The sequence below is a fragment of the Podarcis liolepis genome, assembly GCF_965112155.1.
Source record: "Podarcis liolepis genome assembly, chromosome: 3".
NCBI classification, from domain to species: domain Eukaryota; kingdom Metazoa; phylum Chordata; class Lepidosauria; order Squamata; family Lacertidae; genus Podarcis; species Podarcis liolepis.
In genome coordinates, this window is record NC_139557.1 from 123,585,055 (window position 1) to 123,610,142 (window position 25,088).

General features: G+C 46.3%; 1 protein-coding gene across 1 annotated transcript in view; it reads right to left on the bottom strand.

The window, feature by feature from the left end:
* The window catches only part of CIB4 (calcium and integrin binding family member 4), a 39,177-nt gene extending 14,666 nt beyond the window's left edge, over positions 1-24,511 (bottom strand). The window contains exons 1-3 of the mRNA XM_083494906.1: positions 24,424-24,511; positions 17,218-17,252; positions 15,735-15,831 (exon numbers count right to left, since the gene is read on the bottom strand). Coding sequence (XP_083351032.1) covers positions 15,735-15,831; positions 17,218-17,252; positions 24,424-24,477 — 186 coding nt within the window. The 5' untranslated portion in view covers positions 24,478-24,511. The remainder of the gene's footprint in view (positions 1-15,734; positions 15,832-17,217; positions 17,253-24,423) is intronic.
* Between the last annotated feature and the right edge of the window lie 577 nt (positions 24,512-25,088).

Consider the following 25,088-nt stretch of genomic DNA (forward strand, 5'->3'; position numbering starts at 1 on the left):
TGCAGGGGGGGCCGGCCATACCGGGCGCAACATCTGGGGGTTAGGGGGCGCAAATCCACGGGTTAGGGGGCACAAATTACTTGCCTTGCCCCGGGTGCTGACAACCCATGCTACGCCACTGTGTGGAATTTAAACAAGGTGGGGATAACTTATGCATGCCAACTTGTACTGTGTTGGAAGCCGCCCAGAGTGGCTGGGGTATAAATAATGACATTATTATTATTATGAACAAGCAGGTGGGGTGTAAAGTCAGCAAATGGAAATTCCGACGAAAGAAGAATGGCAGATAAAATTAATGGACTATGCAGAATTGGATAAAATGACAGGAAGGATTCAAAACCTGCAGGACCAGAGATTCACAGAAGATTGGAAGAAGTATATGAACTATCTGAAGAGCAAGTGTAATCAACAAATTACGCTAGTAGGACTACAAGAGGTTTTGTAAGGAGAAATATACGAAACGTTATAATGCAGACAAAGAATAGAGATACTAGTTATGAGATTTAAATGTAATAGGGAAAGTAAGAAATGTATACTAAGAGATTAGATTGGAAAAATTTTCAGACAGAATTGATGGAAGTCACAAAAAATGTATCAGATGTAAAAGTATGTTTAATTACTGTTGAAAATGATATGCTAAAAATTAATAAAAATGTATATTAGAAAAAGTAAATGCAGCAAATGAATAGATAACATGTTACAGGAAAAAAAATAACTTGCCTAACTTTTTGCGCACTTAAAGAATGATAGTGATGCTTTCATTTGGTTGCCTGATATCCATTTCTGCCCTCTAACAAACATGAGAATCCTGGGCATTTCCACAACCGTTTTGCTTTTTCTAACAGATCTCTGCAACATCCCAAACCCGGAGTCTGTAAGGAGCTTTTTTTAAAAGAAGAAGAAGAAGAAAACCCGGCTGACTTTCAACAGTTTTTAAATCTCCAGCCCAGTGTTGCTAAGTGACTTGCAATTGAGATGGAAATCCTCGCCCTACTGGAGAGCCTGGCGATGGCGCAGATGCAACTCCTGATGAGAAAAAGAGAAGAAGCTATTTGCCAGAGCACGGGCTGCATCCCAAAAAGCTGTCACAGAAGCCCATTTGATTAATGCAAAGTTCTGCATTTGGTATTCCGAGGAAATGGCTTTTTGCCTGCGGGGGAAATTCTTCATTTAAGTACAGAGGCAGGGAGGTGGGCTGGAATGGCTACAGAAGGGACCTTGAAATAGGGAGAGTTTGTGATTTTCAGTCCTGTGGGGTGGGGATGAGGGGACAAACAAGAGGGGCTCTCCAGGGAGCTGCTGAATAAAATAATTCAGAGGTGAGGAATGGCTTGTTCCTACTTTATCTTTTTAAAAGGAACAGATTTTAAGTGACGTTTTGGAAAACCACACTTGGGGGAGAGAGAGTTCAGAGGAGATAACGATAATTCAATAAATGCAAAATTGTTAGACCATAGCAGTCTAAAGGGATGTGGGCGATGAGATGCTCAGAAAATAATAATAATTTATTTATACCCCGCCCATCTGGCTGGAACCAGAAGAGACCCTGATGTTGGGAAAGATGGAGGGCACAAGGAGAAGGGGGCGACAGAGGACGAGATGGTGGGACAGTGTTCTCGAAGCTACCAGCATGAGTTGGACCAAACTGTGGGAGGCAGTGGAAGACAGGAGTGCCTGGCGTGCTCTGGTCCAGGGGGTCACGAAGAGGCGGACACAACTAAACAACTAAACAACAACAACATTAATAAAAGCCAGGCAGTTATTTAGATGACTCCTGCTCTTTCTTCCTGCTCGAAAGGCTTCAGCCGGCTGACACTCCATACGCAGATTGAGGATTTAAATTTATACCTGCCCTGTGGAAAACGCACCCTCTGATTTTCAGAGCAGGCGCTGTTTGGCCCATTACCGTGCCAGGATTCGGCAGCAAAAAAAGCAGGCTCATTAAGATGCGGCTGTTTCCCTCTCCGAAAACATTGCAAAGCGTCTTCCTTGCTTTTGTACTGAACCTCCCTCCCTAATTAGGCTGCGTCGCAGAAGCCAGCTATTTTCAGTGTCGCCTTTTGACACTCGCGAGCCGTGTCAACAAACACAAATAGATGGCTGGCTTTGGGCTTCTTCTTGTTGTTGTTTTTAATAAATAGAATCGTAGAATGGCAGAGTTGGAAGGGACCCAAAATGTTCATCTAGTGTAACCTCCTGAACTGCAGGAATCTCAGCTAAAGAATCTCCAATGGATAGACAGCCAACCTCTGTTTAACAACCTCTAGTAGTGATATATGGAAGTGAGAGCTGGACCATAAAAAAGGCTGATCACCAAAGAATGGATGCTTTTGAATTCTAGTGCTGGAGGAGATTCTTGAGAGTCCCATGGACTGCAAGAAGATCAAACCTTTACATTCTGAAGGAATGTGTATCTGAAGAAGTGTGCATGCACACGAAAGCTCATACCAAGAACTAACTTAGTTGGTCTTTAAGGTGCTACTGGAAGGAATTTTTTTATTTTATTTTGACTATGGCAGACCAACACGGCTACCTATCTGATTCTGAAGGAAATCAGCCCTGAGTGCTCCCTGGAAGGACAGATCCTGAAGCTGAGGCTCCAAGACTTTGGCCACCTCATGAGAAGAGAAGACTCCCTGGAAAAGACCCTGATGTTGGGAAAGATGGAGGGCACAAGGAGAAGGGGACGACAGAGGACGAGATGGTGGGGCAGTGTTCTCGAAGCTACCAGCATGAGTTTGACCAAACTGCGGGAGGCAGTGGAAGACAGGAGTGCCTGGTGTGCTCTGGTCCAGGGGGTCACAAAGAGTCGGACACGACTAAACGACTAAACAACAACAACATGTTTGGCCATGGTGAGAACAGGAGGCTGGTCCAGATGGGATATTGGCCTCATCCAGCAAGCTCTTCTTGTGTTCTTGTGACATCTGGTCCAGAGTTTGCAGCATCAGGAGTAGCTTCCATGTTGCTCAGTCCTATGCAGATTCACAGGACCTTTGGAGCGGCACTTTTCTATTACAGTGGTATGGTACCTTGGTTCTCAAACTTAATCCGTTCCGCAAGTCCAAAGCGTTCCAAAACCAAGGTGCGCTTTCCCATAGAAAGTAATGCAAAATGGATTAATCTGTTCCAGACTTCTAAAAACAACCCCTGAAACAGCAATTTAACATGGATTTTACTATCTAATGAGACCATTGATCCATAAAATGAAAGCAATAATCAGTGTACTATAAAATAAATAAGGCAGTATTGTAGGTAATAAAAATTAAAATTAAATATTTTTCTTACCTGCACTGATGAAAGTCATTGTTTGGATGGAGGGCTTTTATCCATTTCTGCTGTCACACAGTCAATCAATCAGTAGCTGAACTGGGTTCCACATAGTCACAAAAACAAATTAACTGAAAAAGCCTCAAAAACAAAAACGCAAAATAAATAGCAAAAAGAAAAGCGCCAAACTTAATCTGTTCTGGAAGTCCGTTTGGCTTCCAAAATGTTCAAAAACCAAGGCGCAGCTTCTGATTGGTGCAGGCGCCCCAGAAACAATAGCCGACAACTGCATCGGATGTTCAGCTTCCGAAAAACATTTGAAAACCAGAACACTTACTTCCGGGTTTTCGGTGTTTGGGAACCAAGGCGTTTGAGAACCAAGGTACCACTGTATATGTGGACCCTGCCAATGACTCCCCCTCACCTAGAACAACCCTGGGCCAAGTAATTATTTCAACTTGTAAAAGCAAGAGAAGAGCTGCAGCCTTTAGTTGCTTGTCTATTAAAGCAATTAATCAATAGTGCCACTGTATTCTGCTCTGGTCAGACCTCACCTGGAGTACTGTGTCCAGTTCTGGGCACCACAGTTCAAGAAGGACACTGACAAACTGGAACGTGTCCAGAGGAGGGCAACCAAAATGGTCAAAGGCCTGGAAACGATGCCTTATGAGGAACGGCTAAGGGAGCTGGGCATGTTTAGCCTGGAGAAGAGGAGGTTAAGGGGTGATATGATAGCCATGTTCAAATATATAAAAGGATGTCACATGGAGGAGGGAGAAAGGTTGTTTTCTGCTGCTCCAGAGAAGCGGACACGGAGCAATGGATCCAAACTACAAGAAAGAAGATTCCACCTAAACATTAGGAAGAACTTCCTGACAGTAAGAGCTGTTTGACAGTGGAATTTGCTGCCAAGGAGTGTGGTGGAGTCTCCTACTTTGGAGGTCTTTAAGCAGAGTCTTGACAACCATATGTCAGGAGTGCTCTGATGGTGTTTCCTGCTTGGCAGGGGGTTGGACTCGATGGCCCCTGTGGTCTCTTCCAACCCTAGGATTCTATGAGTCTATGAAAGGGGATTTGTTCCTGTTGTGTTCTCACCCTGGACCAGCAGGGAGATACTGTAGATAATTATGCAAATGAAGGATCAAAAGTGACGTTCAGTCATTGGATAGTTTTCACTTAGTGTTTCAGCTCAGTGATTCAGCTCAGTTTAGTTCAGAGGATGGCCGAGTCTGGCTATGCTCTAATGTCCATCGATCCCATCCTCGTCGCCAGTGTTAAGTTGTGTGTGAACATATCAGACGACACAGCGATTCTTCAACAGCTCTTGTTTATTCAGAGGCCAGAATAGAAATGAACTGAAGAGCTCAGTCAGCCTGCTTATATAGAGCTCCAGAACAACATAACTGTTGCAACTTTCTAAAACTATCCAATCACTGAACGTCACTTTCGATCCTTCATTTGCATAACTATCTACAGTATCCCCCTGCTGGCCCAGGGTGAGAACTTCAGTACACAACAGTTCCTTGTGAAACTGTTAGCCAGGAGGGCAACTTGAATCAGAGGGGTTGAGAGGGATGGAGATTCCTCTCTCTATGTTTAGCACAGCTGGTTGTGTGGCGAGTTCCCACCCCCCACCAGGATAAATAAAGACATGAGACACCATAATTTAAGGTTAATTGGGCGAATTAGGCCACAACTTTATTGAATTCAGGAATGAGAGGCATTGGTTTAGGCATTGGTCCTAATGACTATCCGGCTCCAGCCCATTTGCTGGAGACACGGGGAAGGGTTAACACTAATCGGGGGAGTCTCCCGCCGAGGCACGTCGACTAGGAGCTCCCCCGGGTCACCGCTCTGGGGCGTGCCTTTGGCCCTCACCTCCATAGGCTTCGGACAGGGCCACGCCCCCCGGAGTCCTTTAACGGACCACCCTTCGCTCACTGGGAGGAGGTGATGGCATTCCTCCCCCCCCCACATCCTCTTAACCCCTTCTTACCAATGCCTACCGCCAATGCCGAGAAGTTGTGACGAGTTGCTACGAGGTAGGTGAAAAACCGAAAGGCTAGAAATTGCCAGTTGGGAAAAATTCCTACCATGCCCCTTGCGGTGACAGACCGAAGTCCATAGCAAAGTCAAAGACCTACCTAAAGCCCACTTAAAGGGAGGGAGGGTGGGAAAACGTGAGGGCTAGCCGGCGAAAAGAGGGCGAGCCCCCTCACACGTGGGGTGGGCGTGAAGCCCGCAACCCCACCTCCTGGGCAAGCCGGAGGTGGCGTTGTACCGATGGAAGATGTTGCCCCCAAAACTCTGAAGGGCACCAGGCTTGGCAGGGGGTTGGACTCGATGGCCCTTGTGGTCTCTTCCAACTCTATGATTCTATGATTCTATGATTCTATGATTCTATAATTCTATGATTCTATGGTGAAGATTGTTCTAATTGGGACCTTTGATCAGGGTGTCACAGGTGCCATGAAATAGCCATTCTACATTTCTTAGAATTTGATTTTTTACAGTGGCAGCACCTACACTTTGGAACTCCCTGCCTAGTGATGTTGGGCAGGAGCCGTCACTGTTCTCTCTTCAGTGCCTGCTATAAACATTTTTGTTTTGGCAAGCCTATCCAGATTTTTAGAAAGTCGATGCGAGTTTTTATCTGCTTTTAATCTACTCTTATTCCTAACCTCCAGAAAGTCTTAAATCATAGCTATTACTTTGTTGCTTGATTCTTTTACTGCTTTAGCCTTTTTGAAAACTGTTTGAGGGTTGTTCTTGTTTTTTACAAGCAAGTGGTGTATAAATTTTATGAAATAAATCCCAAACCGGAATTAAGATTGCCAGAAGAAATATCAACAACCTCAGATTTGCAGATGACACAACCTTGATGGCAAAAAGTGAGGAGGAATTAAAGAACCTTTTAATGAGGGTGAAAGAGGAGAGCGCAAAATATGGTCTAAATCTCAACATCAAAGAAACTAAGATCATGGCCACTGGGCCCATCACCTCCTGGCAAATAGAAGGGGAAGAAATGGAGGCAGTGAGAGATTTTACTTTCTTGGGCTCCATGATCACTGCAGATGGTGACAGAAGCCATGAAATTAAAAGAAGCCTGTTCCTTGGGAGAAAAGCAGTGACAAACCTAGACAGCATCTTAAAAAGCAGAGACATCACCTTGCCAACAAAGGTCTATATAGTTAAAGCCATGATTTTCCCAGTGGTGATGTATGGAAGTGAGAGCTGGACCATAAAGAAGGCCGATCGCCAAAGAATGGATGCTTTTGAATTCTGGTGCTGGAGGAGACTCTTGAGAGTCCCATGGACTGCAAGAAGATCAAACCTCTCCATTCTGAATGAAAGCAGCCCTGAGTGCTCACTGGAAGGACAGATCCTGAAGCTGAGGCTCCAAGACTTTGGCCACCTCATGAGAAGAGAAGACTCCCTGGAAAAGACCCTGATGTTGGGAAAGATGGAGGGCACAAGGAGAAGGGGACGACAGAGGATGAGATGGTGGGGCAGTGTTCTCGAAGCTACCAGCATGAGTTTGACCAAACTGCGGGAGGCAGTGGAAGAGAGGAGGGCCTGGCGTGCTCTGGTCCATGGGGTCAGAAAGAGTCGGACACCACTAAACGACTCAAGAACAAGTAAATAGTATACAATTTAGTTTATTCAGCTGTCAGTGATCCAATGCTTTCTCCCAGTGCACAGGAATGTGGATCCATCTGAGGTCATTCTAGAGATGTCATATTGTAGAGTCATAGAACTGTAGAAGAGGAGGAAGAAGAAGAAGAGGAGGAGGAGGAGGAGGAGGAGGAGTTTGGATTTGATATCCCGCTTTATCACTACCCAAAGGAGTCTCAAAGTGGCTAACGTTCTCCTTTCCCTTCCTCCCCCACAACATCTGAAGAAGTGTGCATGCACACGAAAGCTCATACCAAGAACTAACTTAGTTGGTCTTTAAGGTGCTACTGGAAGGAATTTTTTTTATTTCCCCCACAACAAACACTCTGTGAGGTGAGTGAGGCTGAGAGACTTCAGAGAAGTGTGACTAGCCCAAGGTCACCCAGCAGCTGCATGTGGAGGAGCAGGGAAGCGAACCCTGTTCCCCAGATTACGAGCCCACCGCTCTTAACCACTACACCACACTGGCTCCAACTATGGAGGTCGAAAACAGTCACTGAGGGTGTCCATGGGCCTAATCCTGCAAGTTCTTCTCAAGTTCTTATGTAACAGGATGCTGAGCTGGAGATCTGCCATGGACCTGATCCAGCCGGCTCTCATGTCCTTCTCTCTCCCTCTGTGCTGCCAGAAACCTCCAGAAGCCGCAAGGCAAAGGCAGTGGTAAGCGGCACAGTTAAATTTGCCAGCTCCTCACGAGCTCCCTGGGATTATCTGCGCATCTGAGCGAACGCAGCGGCACTCTCCTGATAGTGCAGCGCAGGGATCCTGACAAGGCCGTCCGCTGCCAAATGGCACCATGTCGAACATCGCTTGCCGGATCTCTCACGGAGCTCTTTGCAAGGCAGCCCTCGAGGAGAGGGAATTAATCATCCCAGCCATGTTCAGCATCCCTGCGTGCCATCATTTCTCTCCCTGACAGCCACGTCTCTTAGCGGTGGCCAAAAACATCCCAGTGATCCTTATTTAGAAATTCAGCGGCGAGCATTGGGTTGGAAAGCAGCGAGCTTAAAGGCTTGTGAACTGTGCAACAAAAGCAAACTCTCTTTTGTGTCGGTTGCTTTGCAAATACAAGGTGACATTCTTCTCTCTCTGCGAAAGCAGAACAATCGCAGCCCTCTCTCTCCCCTCTGCCCTGCCTCCAAATTAAGGTGCTATTTTTGCCAGCAATGTTTTCGGGTGCTACAGATGCTTAGCGAATGTCTCACACCCCCATGACGACCTCAGATGGACCCACACTTCTGTGCTATCAGAGGCAGCATCAAATATCTCTAGGCTGCATCAACAGTACGGCAGTCACACAAAGCGACATAAAACTACCGCTCTATTCTGCCTTGGTCAGATCCCACCTGGAGTCCTGCGTCCACCACAATTTAAGAAGGATATTGGCAAGGTGTGCAGAGATGTGCAGCTAGGGTGATCAGGGGTCTGGAAACCAAGCCTGATGAGGAACAGTTGAAGGAGCTGGGGGTGTTTAGCCTGGGAAAGAGGAGACTGAGAGAAGATAAAGAGAGCCATCTTCAAATATCTGCCCCGTGGAAGAGGGAACAAGCTTGTTTTCTCCTGCTCTGGAGGGTAGGATCCAAAACAATGGCTTCAAGTTACAATAAAGGTAAAGGGACCCCTGACCATTAGGTCCAGTCATGGCCGACTCTGGGGTTGCGGCACTCATCTCGCTTTATTGGCCAAGGGAGCCGGCGTACAGCTCCCGGGTCATGTGGCCAGCATGACTAAGCCGCTTCTGGTGAACCAGAGCAGCAGCACCCAGAAACGCCATTTACCTTCCTGTCAGAAGGTACCTATTTATCTACTTCTACTTTGACGTTCTTTCGAACTGCTAGGTTGGCTGGAGCTGGGACCGAGCAACGGGAACTCACCCCGTCATGAGGATTCGAACCGCCAACCTTCTGATCGCCAAGCCTTAGGCTCAGTGGTTTAACCCACAGCGCCACCCACATCCCTAAATTACAATAAAAGTGATCCCAAATAACACCAGGAAGAACTTTCTGATGGCAAGAGCTGTTCAACAGTGGAACGAACTCCCTCTGGACTTTTTTTGGTGGACTCTCCTTCCTTGGAAGTATTTAAGCCAGGGGTCAGCAAACTTTTTCAGCAGGGAGACGGTCCACTGTCCCTCAGACCTTGCGGGGGGCCAGACTATATTTTGATGAAAAAAATGAGCGAATTCCTATGCCCAAAAAATAACCCAGAGATGTATTTTAAATAAAAGGACACATTCTACTCATGTAAAAACACGCTGATTCCCAGACTGTCCACGGGTCGGATTGAGAAGGCGATAGGGCCAGATCTGGCCCCCGGGCCTTAGTTTGCCTACCCCTGGCCTAAAGCAGGGGTCAGCAAACTTTTTCAGCAGGGGGCCGGTCCACTGTCCCTCAGACCATGTGGTGGGCCAGACTATATTTTGAAGGAAAAAATGAACAAATTCCTATGCCCCACAAATAACCCAGAGATGCATTTTAAATAAAAGGACACATTCTTTGTTGTTTAGTTGTTTAGTCATGTCCGACTCTTCGTGACCCCCTGGACCAGAGCACGCCAGGCACTCCTGTCTTCCACTGCCTCCCGCAGTTTGGTCAAACTCATGCTGGTAGCTTCGAGAACACTGTCCCACCATCTCGTCCTCTCTCGTCCCCTTCTCCTTGTGCCCTCCATCTTTCCCAACATCAGGGTCTCTTCCAGGGAGTCTTCTCTTCTCATGAGTTGGCCAAAGTCTTGGAGCCTCAGCTTCAGGATCTGTCCTTCCAGTGAGCACTCAGGGCTGATTTCCTTCAGAATGAAGAAGTTGGATCTTCTTGCAGTCCATGGGACTCTCAAGAGTCTTCTCCAGCACCATTCTACTCATGTAAAAACAGCAGGCAGGCCCCACAAATAACCCAGAGATGCATTTTAAATAAAAGGACACATTCTACTCATGTAAAAATACGCTGATTCCTGGACCGTCCAAGGCCGGATTAAGAAGGTGATTGGGCTGGATCCGGCCCCCGGGCCTTAGGTTGCCTACCCCTGATTTCAGCAGAGGTTGGAGAGCCATCTCTCATGGCTGCTTTGGCTGAGATTCCTGCAGTGCAGAGGGTGGGACTAGATGAACCTTGGGGTCTCTTCCTATTCTAAATTCTGTGGCCCAGCTAGTCCAGGGTCCTGTTCTCACAGTGGCCACCCAGATGCCTCAATGGGAAACTGGCAAGCAGAACTCAAACACAAGAGCAACTCTCTTCTTGAATTGTGGTGCCCAGAACTGTGTCCAGTTCTGGGCACCACAGTTCAAGAAGGACACTGACAAACTGGAACGTGTCCAGAGGAGGGCAACCAAAATGGTCAGAGGCCTGGAAACGATGCCTTATGAGGAACGGCTAAGGGAGCTGGGCATGTTTAGCCTGGAGAAGAGGAGGTTAAGGGGTGATATGATAGCCATGTTCGAATATATAAAAGGATGTCACATAGAGGAGGGAGAAAGGTTGTTTTCTGCTGCTCCAGAGAAGCGGACACGGAGCAATGGATCGAAACGACAAGAAAGAAGATTCCACCTAAACATTAGGAAGAACTTCCTGACAGTAAGAGCTGTTCGACAGTGGAATTTGCTGCCAAGGAGTGTGGTGGAGTCTCCTCCTTTGGAGGTCTTTAAGCAGAGGCTTGACATCCATATGTCAGGAGTGCTCTGATGGGGTTTCCTGCTTGGCAGGGGGTTGGACTCGATGGCCCTGGTGGTCTCTTCCAATTCTATGATTCTATGATTCTATGATTCTCACCTCCTGAGGTTTCCAGCAATTGTGGTTCAGAAGATTCGCTGCCTCTGTGAATCTGTCTAATCCTCTTTTCTTCTAACATTCTTGGTTCTTAAGTGCCATCAAGACATAGCAATGGTGTTTCTGGAGTGCTGTGTGTGTGTCTGTGTGGTGGGGCAGCTTTAAATTGTCCCTTTGCACCAGCTATCCTAAATATCCTAAATATCACCCCAGCCCTGTGATATTTTCAGAGGAGTGGGATCGCATTTCCCAGTTGCGAGGAGTCCGCTTCAACAAATGCCGATCGCCTCCTCCTGCGTCCTCCTATGCAAATAGCGTTAATTAAATGTGCAAAAAAATGTAAACATGCTCGCTGTAATCCAAATTGACAGTGTGGCTAAATATATTTATTTCCCGGGTTTTAATTAAACCCCGCAGTGGCTGAATCTTTAAACATGACTTGCATGGGCTCTGGTGAAAGAGGCCTGAGTTGTGGATCAGGAGGCGCAATTAGCACTCGCTGCCTTTGTGGCCGTCTCAGCTATTGTCTTGCAGGGGGGAGTCTTGCCTTAAATGCAAAGATATTATTTCGCTGGAGTATTGCTGCTTTTGAATTACGGTGCTGGAGGAGACTCTTGAGAGTCCCATGGACTGCAAGAAGATCCAACCTCTCCATTCTGAAGGAAACCAGCACTGAGTGCTCACTGGAAGGACAGATCCTGAAGCTGAGGCTCCAGGACTTTGGCCACCTCCTGAGAAGAGAAGACTCCCTGGAAAAGACCCTGATGTTGGGAAAGATGGAGGGCACAAGGAGAAGAGGGCAACCAAAATGGTCAAAGGTCTGGAAACGATGCCTTATGAGGAACGGCTAAGGGAGCTGGGCATGTTTAGCCTGGAGAAGAGGAGGTTAAGGGGTGATATGATAGCCATGTTCAAATATAGAAAAGGATGTCACATAGAGGAGGGAGAAAGGTTGTTTTCTGCTGTTCCAGAGAAGCGGACACGGAGCAATGGATCCAAACTACAAGAAAAGAAGATTCCACCTAAACATTAGGAAGAACTTCCTGAGAGTAAGAGCTGTTTGACAGTGGAATTTGCTGCCAAGGAGTGTGGTGGAGTCTCCTACTTTGGAGGTCTTTAAGCAGAGGCTTGACAACCATATGTCAGGAGTGCTCTGATGGTGTTTCCTGCTTGGCAGGGGGTTGGACTTGATGGCCCTTGTGGTCTCTTCCAACTCTAGGATTCTATGATTCTATGACAGAGGACGAGGTGGTTGGACAGTGTTCTCGAAGCTACCAGCATGAGTTTGACCAAACTGTGGGAGGCCGTGGAAGACAGGAGTGCCTGGCGTGCTCTGGTCCAGGGGGTCATGAAGAGTTGGACATGACTAAATGACTAAACAACAACAACATTTTTTTTGGGGGGGGGGAGAGTGTTGCATCCTAGCAGAGGTTCACCTGCATCTCCTGATGCTGCAGAAAGGTTTCTGGAGACTTTGCTTTCCTTGCCTGGCTTGTCATGTTGAACCAAATCCCTTGCCTAGGATGTCCTTTTTGGGCTAGAATCCCATGGGACTGGGACAGAACCACCACCTACTGCATTGCAAGGGGTCGACTAGAAACTTCAGCTGGTGCAAAATTCAGCAGCTAGATTGCTCAGCGGAGTAAGACAGTTTGAGCACATGACACAGATCCTGGTCCAACTGCACTGGCTACCGATTAGTTTCCAGGTCCAATTCAAAGTGATGGTTTTGACCTATAAAGCCTTAAATGGCTCAGAACCCCAATACCTCAAGGACCACATCTTGCCATATGAATCTACCCAGAGCCTGAGATCATCTTCTGAGGCCCTCCTTCGCGTACCTCCTCCTTGAGAGGTCTGGAGGGTGGCAACACGAGAGCAGGGCCTTCTCTGCAGTGGTTCCCCGGAATGTTCTCCCCAGGGAAGTTCGCCTGGCACCTTCATTATACACCTTTAGGCGCCAGGCAAAAACGTTCCTTTTTAACCAGGCCTTTGTTTGACCGATCAACATCTTATACCTTTGGATTATTTTCATTTTTGATGTTATATATTGTGATTTTTATTGTACCTCTGGGTATAGGGCGGTAAATAAATTCAACAAATATCATAAATAATAATAAAGACCTTTTGGGTCCCTTCCAACTCTACAGTTTTATGATTCTATTCCAGGGGTCAGCAAACTACGGTCCCCGGGCCGGATCAGGCCCACCTGGGTCCTAAATCCGGCCCACACCGTGAAGCTGCAACTAGCCCCAAAGCCAAGACAATGGCGGCAGAAGGAAGAGGCCAAGTGGCAGCGGCTCTGCCAATCAAACGCCATTGAGGTAAAGCAGTTGTGGTGTTTGAGTGGCAGAGCTGCCATCACTTGGTATCTTCCTCCCATCACTGTCACCGACTGTCTGGCCAGAGTGGTGCATGCTCTGGTTATCGCCTGCTAGGACTACTGCAATGCGCTCTATGTGGGGCTACCTTGGAAGGTGACACGGAAACTACAACTAATCCAGAATGCGGCAGCTAGACTGGTGACTGGGAGCGGCCGCCGGGACCACATAACACCGGTCCTGAAAGACCTACACTGGCTCCCAGTACGTTTCCGAGCACAATTCAAAGTGTTGGTGCTAACCTTGAAAGCCCCAAAAAGCCTAGGCCCAGTATCCCTGAAGGAGCGTCTCCACCCCCATCATTCAGCCCGGACCCTGAGGTCCAGTGCCAAGGGCCTTCTGGCGGTTCCCTCACTGCAAGAAGCCAAGTTACATGGAACCAGGCAGAGGGCCTTCTCAGTGGTGGCGCCCGCCCTGTGGAACGCTCTCCCACCAGATGTCAAGGAAATACAGTGGAAGCAAAGTTCTCAACCCGAGGTACTATTTCTGGGTTAGCGGAGTCTGCAACCTGAAGCATATGTAACCTGAAGCATATGTAACCCGAGGTACCACTGTAAACAACTACCTGACTTTTAGAAGATATCTGAATGCAGCCCTGTTTGGGGAAGTTTTTTATGTTTGATGTTTTATTGTGCTTTTAATATTCTGTTGGGAGCCGCCCAGAGTGGTGGGGAAACCCAGCCAGATGGACGGAGTATTATTATTATTATTATTATTATTATTATTATTATTACCTGCAACGGTCAGTTTTGAAAAATCTGCATTTAAATCTGCATTCTGAAAGCTTTTTTAAAAAATTTTATTTTTCTGACACGTTTCTAGGTACATTTTCCTCTGAAAAGTACACCTTTCAGAGCTTATTTTGATATGCTTAAACGTTCGAGGAGTGCATTGCAACTTAAAGAGAATCCACGAGGAGGTCAGTTTGTAGCAGGGCAGGCAAATGCCAGGTCCCAACTCAGAAGATGGGCAAATGAATGGAAAGGTTTGCTTAGCAGACCTGCCCCATCCCCAAATTGCCTTCCGGGCTGCTCTGTGCACCGAGGAGAAAGTAATGAAGTGAGAGTTTGTTAAGAAGAAGGCACAGGCTCCTTCTTATTTGTGCAGTCACCCCAGGATGGCTGGGAGCTTCAAGTTAATTAAAAGTGTTGGATTTTTGAAGGAAGTTGGGGTTTGTACATGAGCGCTTGGGTTGGGAGGCAGCAAGTGAAAAGAAGGCTTTGCAACCAATGAAAACATTGCATAATGTCTGGGATTCAATAATAATAATATTATAATAATAATTTATTATTTGTACCCCGCCCATCTGGCTGGGTTTCCCCACCACTCTGGGTGGCTTCCAACAAAGATTAAAAATACATTAAAATGTCACACATTAAAAACTTCCCTGAACAGGTACTGTATTTTTTGCCCTATAGGTACTGTCAGGTACTGTATTTTTTGCCCTATAGGACGCACTTTTCCCCCTCCAAAAATGAAGGGGAAATGTGTGTGCGTCCTATGGGGCGAATGCAGGCTTGCGCTGAAGCCTGGAGGGCGAGAGGGGTCAGTGCGCACCGACTCCTCTCGCTCTCCAGGCTTCAGGAAGCTATCCGCTAGCCGTGGGAGACGCAGCTCTCCCACAGCTAGCGGAGAGCTTGCCAGCACCCAGAAACTTGGGGCTCACTGAGCTCAGTACGCCCCAAGCTTCGGGCTTCGCGCAGCTCTACGCTAGCTCTACGTGGGATAGCAGCCTGTTCTGGGGGCTGGGGTCGGGGGAAGCTCGGGCTTCCCCCGCCCCAGCCCCACACCTGGGGGGGAAATAAAAAAAAATTCCTTTTTTTTATAAGATATTTATTAAGATTTTCAAAAAATTACAAAAGAAAAAGAAAAAAGAAAAATACAAAATAAAAATAGTTAAAAAAACAATTCAGTCTTTCCATCACATATTTTTCATTTGCTTATTTCCTGGACCTCCTCACGCCTTTCTTTTCTGTATTCCAGTTCAAATTGTTAATTCAGCAAATCCCTCCCCTCTTCATTCATCTTAATCTTCAATTTTTAAATATTATAACATTAATTTCTTTCCTATTAAGAACCATTTTCTCATATTCCCTTATAGCATTACACCAAAGACCACTTAGTTTCTATCCAACATCATTCTAACATTCATTAATTTTACAGTAGTTCTGTAAATAATCTTTAAACTTTTTCCAATCTTCTTCCACAGACTCTTCTCCCTGGTCTCAGATTCTGCCAGTCATTTCTGCCAGTTCCGTATAGTCCATCACCTTCATCTGCCATTCTTTTTCTTTACCCGCCCCCCCCCCCCCAAAAAAAACAAAACTAGGTGCGTCCTATGGGCCGGTGCGAAAAATACGGTAATCGTTTATTTCCTTGACATCTGATTTGATATCCTGCTTTATCACTACCCTAAGGAGTCTCAAAGGGGCTAACAATCTCCTTTCCCTTCCTGCCCCACAACAAACACTCTGTGAGGTGAGTGGGGCTGAGAGACTTCAAAGAAGTGGGACTGGCCCAAGGTCACCCAGCAGCTGCAGGTGGAGGAGCGGAGACGCGAACCCGGTTCACCAGATTACGAGTCTATCGCTCTTAACTGCTACTCCACGCTGGGCAGGTCACACTCTCATCTCGCTGGCAGGCTTACCTTCAGCTGGGGCCAGGTGGAGACCTGATCTGAGGTGAGTTTCTCCTGTCTATAATCCTTTCCTTGAGGGCAGTCACTGCAGAAAGCATCATAGATTCTGAAAGCGAAGGAAAAGGGCAGGCTGTTGGCTGGGCTGGGCTTGCACCATCAAGGCTCCTTAAGAAAATACAGTGGTACCTTGGTTCTCAAACAACTTGGAACCCAAACACTGCAAACCCAGAAGTAAGTGTTCCGGTTTGTGAGCTTTTTTCAGAAGCTGAATGTGCTCCATTTCCACTTCCAATTTGAGTGCTACACTTCTGCCTTGATTGTTATTTGATATTTATTTCGCGTTTTTGTTTTTGCAGCTCTTTTTGTGACTGTGTGGAACCCAGTTCTGCTACTGATTGATTGATTGATTGATGGTGTGACTGCAGTACACTGTTTACTGCTTTCATTTTATGGATCAATGGTCTCGTTAGATTGTAAAATTCATCTTGCATTGCTGTTTGAGGGGCTGTTTTTAAATGGAAAGGATTAATCCATTGGGCCTTACTTTCTATGGGAAAGCACACCTTGGTTTTGGAACGCTTTGGTTTTGGAACAGACTTCCGGAACAGATTAGGTTTGAGAACCAAGGTACGACTGTACCATAATAGCTTAAGAAGGGTCTGTTGGATCAGGCCAGTCGCCCATCTCATATAGCATCCTGTTCTCAGTGGCCCAACCGGATGCCTCTCGGAAGCCCACTTTTTAGGAGGACTCAAATAACACTTGTAATGTAACAAGAGCTTTGGATATAATGGACAATCAAATAATTGGAGTGGCTTAAAATATGCAATAAAAAAGGGCAAGTACGGAACCCATGGAGTGGTGGAGGGAAGTCAAAAGATTCAAGAGAATCTTGTGTGTCTGTCTTTATTTGTGATTTGGAATGTAAACATTAATTTGTAAAACCAAATAAAAATTAGTATTTTTAAAAAAGCTCTGCAAGAGGGATAAGGGTCACGGGTGGCGCTGTGGGTTAAACCACAGAGCCTAGGACTTGCCGATCGGAAGGTCGGCAGTTCGAATCCCCGCGACGAGGTGAGCTCCCGTTGCTCAGTCCCTGCTCCTGCCAACCTAGCAGTTCGAAAGCACGTCAAAGTGCAAGTAGATAAATAGGTACCACTCCAGCGGGAAGGTAAACGGTGTTTCCATGCGCTGCTCTGGTTTGCCAGAAGTGGCTTAGACATGCTGGCAACATGACCCGGAAGCTGTACGCCGGCTCCCTCGGCCAATAAAGCGAGATGAGTGCTGCAACCTCAAAATCGTTTGCGACTGGACTTAACGGTCAGGGGTCCTTTACCTTTTTAACAACTCTCAGTACCCTTAACAAACTATAATTCTCGGTATTCTTTGGGGAAAGTCATCACTGTTTAAATGTATGGGGTGAACTCAAGATGCCTGTACATAAATAGCAGGACCGGAGAGCAGCTAGGAGCCAAAACAGAGATGCACTTACCGTAGGATCTCCCCCTTGGTAAGAAATGTCAGCACCTGCGGGAGAGATTATGCAACACCATGAACCATATATTGGACTTTTTAGTAGGAATTGTACAGTAGGTGCAGAGATACTGAAGGAGCAGAAAATGCTGTTTATGTCTTTACATGAGCACCCAGCAAGAACATAAGAAGGTAACAAGAGAACATCCCTCAATAAGAAACCCAAAAGCAGGATTCGAGCATAAGAGACCCTCCCCTTCAGTGATTTCTAGCTACAGGTATTTAGAAGCAGCTTCCTCCTCCTCCTCCTCCTCCTCCTCCTCCTCCTCCTCCTCCTCCTCCTCCTCTTCTCCTTCTTCATCTTCTTCTTCCTCCTTTTCGGCAATCACTCATAGCCCAGTAAGATTGTCTTTGTTTTGTACTGAAGTTCTCACCCTGGGCCAGCAGGGGGATACTGTAGATAGTTATGCAAATGAAGGATCGAAGGTAAAGTTCAGTGATTGGATAGTTTTAGAAAGTTGATACAGTAACGTTGTACTGGAGCTCTATATAAGCAGGCTGACTGAATCCTTCAGTTCAGTTCTGGCCTGTGAATAAACAAAAGCTGTTTGAAGAATCGATGTGTCGTCTGAAATGTTCACCCACAACTTAACAGTCTTCCATAATAATAATAAAATAATAAAATTTTATTTATATCCCGCCCTCCCCAGCCAAAGCCGGGCTCAGAGCGGCTAACAACAATAAAAGTAACACAGCATTCTAAAATTAATTCATTCTAAAATCAATTTTGTTTTCCCCGAGAGGGGGCAATGACAATAAAGATATTATTATTATTATTATTATTATTATTATTATTATTATTATTATTAATTCAAAATCAAATTAATGGCAACCATTGGGCTAGAGTTCTATGAGGATCACAGAAGGAGGGGGTCAGGCTGTGCCTTGGCCAAAGGCCAGGTGGAACAGCTCTGTCTTGCAGGCCCCGCGAAAAATGTCAAGTCCCGCGGGGCCCTAGTCTCTTGTGACAGAACGTTCCACCAGATCGGGGCCACAGCCGAAAAAGCTGTCTCTGGTTGAGGTCAGCCTAACCTCCCTGTGGCCCAGGATCTCCAAGATGTTTTTGTTTGAAGACCATAAGGTCCTCCGTGGGACATACCAGGAGAGGCGGTCCCGTAGGTACGAGGGTCCTTGGCCGGTTTTAACAATGAGAGTTGTGTACAGCTATTAACCAAATGAAAAACAACCAAGCCAGCGGACCCGATGGGATACCTGCCGAAGTCTTCAGAGTGGCTGGGATTTCAAAGCATTGCTGCCTTCAGCTGTGGATCCAGGGCTTAGACATCGTGGCTAGTAGTCATCTCCAGCCCCATCGCTCAGCCAAGACACTGAGGTCCAGCTCTGAGGGCCTTCTGGCAGTTCCCTCATTGTGAGAAGTGAGATTACAGGGAACCAGGCAGAGGGCCTTCTCGGTGGTGGCGCCCACTCTGTGGAACGCCCTCCCACCAGACGTCAAGGAAATAAACAACTATCTGACTTTTAGAAGACATCTGAAGCTATAGGGAAGTTTTTAATGTTTGTCGGTTTAATGTGTTTTTAATAATCGTTGGGAGCTGCTCAGGGTGGCTGGGGAAACCCAGCTAGATGGGAGTGGTATAAATATTATTACAGTGGTACCTCGGGTTAAGTACTTAATTCGTTCCGGAGGTCCGTTCTTAACCTGAAACTGTTCTTAACCTGATGCACCACTTTAGCTAATGGGGCCTCCTGCTGCCGCTGCGCACGATTTCTGTTCTCATCCTGAAGCAAAGTTCTTAACCCGAGGTACTATTTCTGGGTTAGCGAAGTCTGTAAACTTAAGCATATGTAACCTGAAGTGTCTGTAACCCAAGGTACCACTGTAGTATCATTAGCATTAGTATTAGTATTATTACCATCTAGGGTGGTGGTCATCCCTGCCTCCAGTGGCAGCGAGTTCCATCATTTAACTCTGCATGCCATGAATAAGTCCTTCCTTTTACAGTCCTGCAGCCTGCAGCCAATCAGAAGCCCCGTCGGATGTTCGGGTTCCAAAGAACGTTCGCAAACCGGAACAGACACTTCCGGGTTTGCAGTGTTCAGGAACCAAGGTACAACTGTATCTGTCCTGAATCTTTCAACATTCAGCTTCACTGAGTGTCTACAAGTTCCAAGTGTTATGGGAGAATTTTTTATCTATCCACTCCCTCCATGTCATGCCTAATTTTATGAACTTCTATCATGTCTCCTTCTTACTCGCCTTTTCTCTAAAGTCTCAAATGCTGCAAACTTTCTTCATTCAAGAATGATGAATATCTAGTGTAAAAAAAAATTCCCAATGGTTGCAGAGCTGAGATAAAATGCAATGTTTAAAACTCCAAAATTGAGGCATGGCTTGCATTGGGATCAACCAAAATGACAATAATTGCATTACCCTGCCATGGATTTTGGAATTGTTTTAAATTTGGACCTGGATGGCTTACCTTTGCTTTTAATATTTTAAAGGCTGCTATGTCCTGGTGGTTTTTTTTTCGGTGTTAAAGAATGAAGAAGGAAATACTAGACAGTGCTTTCTTTCCAACTCTGAGTGATAGCTTTGGTTTATCGGCCAGTACATCAATTCACACTTCCTTGAATATCTCAAAAGGGAGCCTACACTGAAGTTTTCACAGCCTGCAAGCTTAATTACACGCAGGCAATGAATTAACCAATTAAGGCAGCTGACTAATCAGCTAAGGTGATTAATTGGTGGAAACTGCCTCATTCTCCCCCCCACCCAAGACAAATGTGAGACTAATTTAGGGGCTTTTGTGAGATCAATACTCCCGGTACATTTTTCAGGGGAGTTAAGATAAAATCATTGAACTGTGTAGGAACCCATGGGATCATCTAGTCCAACCCACTGCAATGCACAATACTTTTGAGACCTGTAGATATTGTTTGGAGGGACTTGAAGGGTCTCTATTTCAGAGTGAGCGAAAAGTCAGGTGGCGCAAGGTAGCGCTCACATCTTCTGCGAGGTGTCAAGGAAAGCAAGAAAACATCCATGTTGCTGTTGCCATGGGGATGGCAGTCAGCTGTCCCCATAAATCAGACATTTATGGACCACCACCATAGCTGTCAACCGTCCCGTATTTGGCGGGAAAGTCCCTTATCCCAGCGCCGTGTCCCGCTGCTGTCCCTTATTGATGACGTCCCTTAAATTTCCCGGGTTTCAAAGGAAGCAGCTCCTCTCCCTCCCTCCCTCCCTCCCTGCTGGCCAGGGAGGAGGGAGGCTCCAACTGGGTTGCTTGGCTGCGTTGCTCACCCAATAAGGAGTCTGAGAACGACTGGGGGGTGGAGCTTGCATGCCTTGTGCCGATCAAATCGGCCGCGTTGCCTGGGGACTCGCCTTTGCTCAGCGCTTCCCAGCAGAGAGGTGACGGTGGTTTTCCTTGCTGCATCCCCTTTGCCGGGTTGCTGTGCTGTGGGAACCACCACTTGAGGCTTCGTTTGGCTGCTGGCTGGGCTTTCTGCCTTTGGCTCGGAGGGGCTCAGAAGTCGAACATACCTGTGCCCGGAAAATCCCTTATTTGGGCTGCTGATCCCTTATTTTCGAGGCTGCTGGTCCCTTATTTTCAAATCTGTAAATTGACAGCTATGACCACCACTCACTCCCATCCGATCACAGTCTCTAACCACTATGCCACACCACTGATGGGAGTGGTGGTCCGAAACGCCTGGAGGGCACCATCTTGGGGAAGGTTGCTCAAAGGCCTGGATGCGACCCGCACTTTCAGACAGGACCTATCCTGCCTGTTTCTGCCATCTTCATCCCAGGTCAGTGGGGTTTCCCATCAGCCAGACATAGGGTGCGATCCTTTGCTTTTGGCCAGGATCGTGGCCGGCATAAGCAGTGTGGCATAGCAGTTAGAGACCTGGGAGACCAGGGTGCAAGCCCCATTCAAACAGGAAGCTCATAGGGCCAGTCGCTGCCTCTCTTGTCCTCACAGGGTCATTGTGAGGATAAACTGGACAGGAAGGGAGCCATGTATATAAATATGATAGCGGATCAAATATAAGAACGCAGACCACAGGGGTGTTGTTTTGCTTCACGGACAACACCGAATATCTGTCTGAGACAAGTGACGATAATTATTATTATTAATAATAATAATAATAATAATAATAATAATAATAATTTATTTTTATACCCCACCCTTCCCGGTTCAAAAACCGGGCTCAGGGTGGCTAACAACAAATTTAAAACACTTAATTATAAAAGCAGCATAAAATAGAGAATAAAAACATGAATAACAATAAAATTCAAAAATCACGTTAGGGGAAATAAGCATTAGATAATCCCCAGGGCTAGCTGGCTGAATTAGTCCTACTTGGGCCAGCGAGGAGACCAGGGGAGAATTAGCTGTGGGGTCTCAGAGCGGGTGATCTTCATAAAAGGGGAGGGGGAGGGAAGAGAAGGGAAATAAAAGATCAGGCTGAATTCAAATTAAAAGCCAGGCCTTGTGGAAGGAGGTTAAATCCTGCAGGGCCCTGGTCTCATGGGACCAGGTTCCACCAGGTTGGAGCCATCACTGAGAAGGCCCTGGCCCTGGTGGAGGATAGTCTGACTTCCTTAGAGCCCAGGACCTCTAAACTATGATTATTCATGGACCTTAAGGTCCTCTGCAGGGCAGACCAGGAGAGGCGGTCTGTATGGTTAAAGCTATGGTTTTCCCAGTAGTGATGTATGGAAGTGAGAGCTGGCCCATAAAGAAGGCTGATCGCCGAAGAATGGATGCTATTGAATTCTGGTGCTGGAGGAGACTTTTGAGAGTCCCATGGACTGCAAGAAGATCAAACCACTCCATTCTGAAGGAAATCAGCCCTGAGTGCTCACTGGAAGGACAGATCCTGAAGCTGAGGCTCCAAGACTTTGGCCACCTCATGAGAAGAGAAGACTCCCTGGAAAAGAGCCTGATGTTGGGAAAGATGGAGGGCACAAGGAGAAGGGGATGACAGAGGACGAGATGGTTGGACAGTGTTTTCGAAGCAACCAGCATGAGTTTGACCAAACTGCAGGAGATAGTGGAAGACAGGAGGGCCTGGTGTGCCCTGATCGAGGGGGGTCACGAAGAGGCGGACACAACTAAATGACTCAACAACAACAAAGGTCCTCTGCAGGGCACACCAGGAGAGGCAGTCCCATAAATATGAGGGACCTCTCAACTATGATTACACTGGTCAACAACAAATTTGTTGTCTGCGTTTTTTCAGTTGATTTAGGACGAATCTGATGCGCTGAATCCAAAAATCACATTGGTTTTGCTCAATCAGGTCAGGTTTTTGAGCTATGGCCGCATATCTCTTTTTACGTTTTTGTTCACATGTACGCTTATGTGGAGCATTTTAGAAGAAGTTGGTGGGGGTAAAATGCCATGTCGAATAAATGTTTTGATTGGAAATGTTTATTTTAATGACAAGAAGTATTCAGGTCCGATAGTTCTGGGTGATTATATCGAAAAGGGATCAGTTTGAAGTCATAAAACCTCGAAATCTTCTATAAATTGGTGCGGCAAAGCATAAAGTTGGGGGATCAAAACTAAGTTAATCCTGATCTTCAATCAGCACGTCGTCCTGTAGCTCATTGTGATGAAATTCCAGTACCTATCTTCAGAGAACTTCCTGACATTAGTGACGAAGATGCCTCCAGTGTTGAAGGACATGAAGAAGAAGTGGTTCTTGAAGATGATGCTCCACATCCATTTTCCCAAAAGGAGTTGAATGATCTAGTTCACGACCTCAGCTTGTCAAAGGACTCTGCTGAACTCTTGGCATCCAGATTGAAGGAAAAAAACCTCCTCTCTGACAGTGCTCGCATCAGCTTCTTCTGCAACAGGCAGGTTTTTTCTCGGAAGAGAAGGACTTGGTGTACTGTGCAGATATTGCGCAGCTTCTGCTCAAGCTTGGAGTGCCACAGTATGAACCCAAAGATTGGAGACTGTTCATTGACAGCAGCAAGCGATCACTGAAATGTGTTCTGCTACACAACGGCAACCAGTTTGCCTCTATACCCCTGGCTCACTCGAATATACTGAAGGAGAACTATGAAGCGGTGGTATGTGCTGAAGAAAATTGGTTATGATCAGCATAAGTGGGTTATTTGTGTTGACCTGAAGATGGTGAACTTTTTGTTGGGACAACAGTCTGGCTTCACCAAGTACCCATGTTTTCTGTGCATGTGGGATAGTAGGGACCGTGCTCAGCATTACACGAAGAAGGACTGGCCTGTGCGGGAGGAATTGGTGCCTTGCAGAGAAAGGAACGTCATCAACGACCCTCTGGTGGACAGAGACAGAATACTCTTCCCACCGCTGCACATCAAGCTCGGCTTAATCAAGCAGTTCACCAAGGCTCTGGACAAGGATGGTGACTGCTTCACTTACTTGTGCCAGGCTTTTCCAGGATTAACCATGGAGAAGTTGAAAGCTGGCATCTTTGACGGTCCTCAGATCCGTCAGCTCATCAGAGATCCAGAGTTCGGAAACTCAATGAACAAAGTGGAACTGGAAGCGTGGAAGGCAATTGTTCTGGTAGTGAAGAACTTTCTTGGCAACAATAAGGCCAAAAACTACGCAGAACTTTTCAACAACATGCTGACTGCTTTTAGAAACCTGGGCTGCAACATGAGTGTCAAGATGCACTACCTATTTTCACATATGGACTGGTTTCCTGAGAACCTGGGTTCAATGAGTGACGAGCAGGGGGAGAGATTCCATCAGGACATGAAAGAGATGGAGACCAGGTATCAGGGTCGCTGGGACGCAGTCATGATGGCTGACTACTGTTGGACTCTGAAGAGAGACCTCCATGCTGCTGAGCATTCCAGGAGTTCCAAGAAACAGAAGTTCAAGCCCTGAAGTTTGAAAAATGGTGAAGCAACATGCAATTTACATGTACTTACCTTTATCAATGCCCACCATTCAGTTTACAGAAAACCTGACCTGATGGAGAGAAACGGATGCCATTTCCTGATTCAGCAGTGCAAAAATACCCTAAATCAGTTGTAGAAATCTAGACAACATTCAAAAAGTAAAAAATTGTTGCCCAGTGTTATTCATGGACCTTAAGGTCCTCTGTGGGGCAGACCAGGAGAGGCGGTCCCGTAGATACGAGGGCCCTAAGCCACCAACAGGAGGGTTTGGGGATTGTTTGTCCTTCTGCTCACCTGATATTCTTCCAGGTCCTTTTTCTTCATGGAGTGACTTAAACACTGACCCATTCTCTTGCCCGGAATGTCAACCCCAGGGAGAAGAATGGAGTGAGGGACCCGGTAACCATTGGTGACAGAATGCGCACCATGGATCCAGGCCTGCTTCTGTCATAAGTGCCAATCGACTCTTCCCATAAAATGGGCGTAAGGACACCCTTTTGCCTTCAGAGATGGAGGCTTGTGGGATCTCTCCGCTGCTTTCATTGTAATGATCTGCATACTTTCATAAAATGTGTGTGTGTTTAATTTTTTAAAAATGATTAACAGCTATGTTCTTAGCTGTTTCTGTTTTAGGTGTAAGCCACTTTGTGTCTTTGATGAAGGAAAAAGGTAGGATTATTAATATTATTATTATCAGTGGGGGTTTTTTCAGGGGGTACTCAAAGGTACGCAGTATTGGCACCTCTTTTGTTTTGTTGTTAATAAGTGTGGCACGTACTATAACAACTTCATGGTGAGTACTGGCACCTATTTTCCTAGAAAAAAAGCTATTATTATTATTATTATTATTATTATTATTATTATTATTATTATTATTATTATTTACTTGATTATTATTATCTACCAGACTTGATTATTGTAACTCACTCTACATGGGGCTGCCCTTGAGACTGACCCAG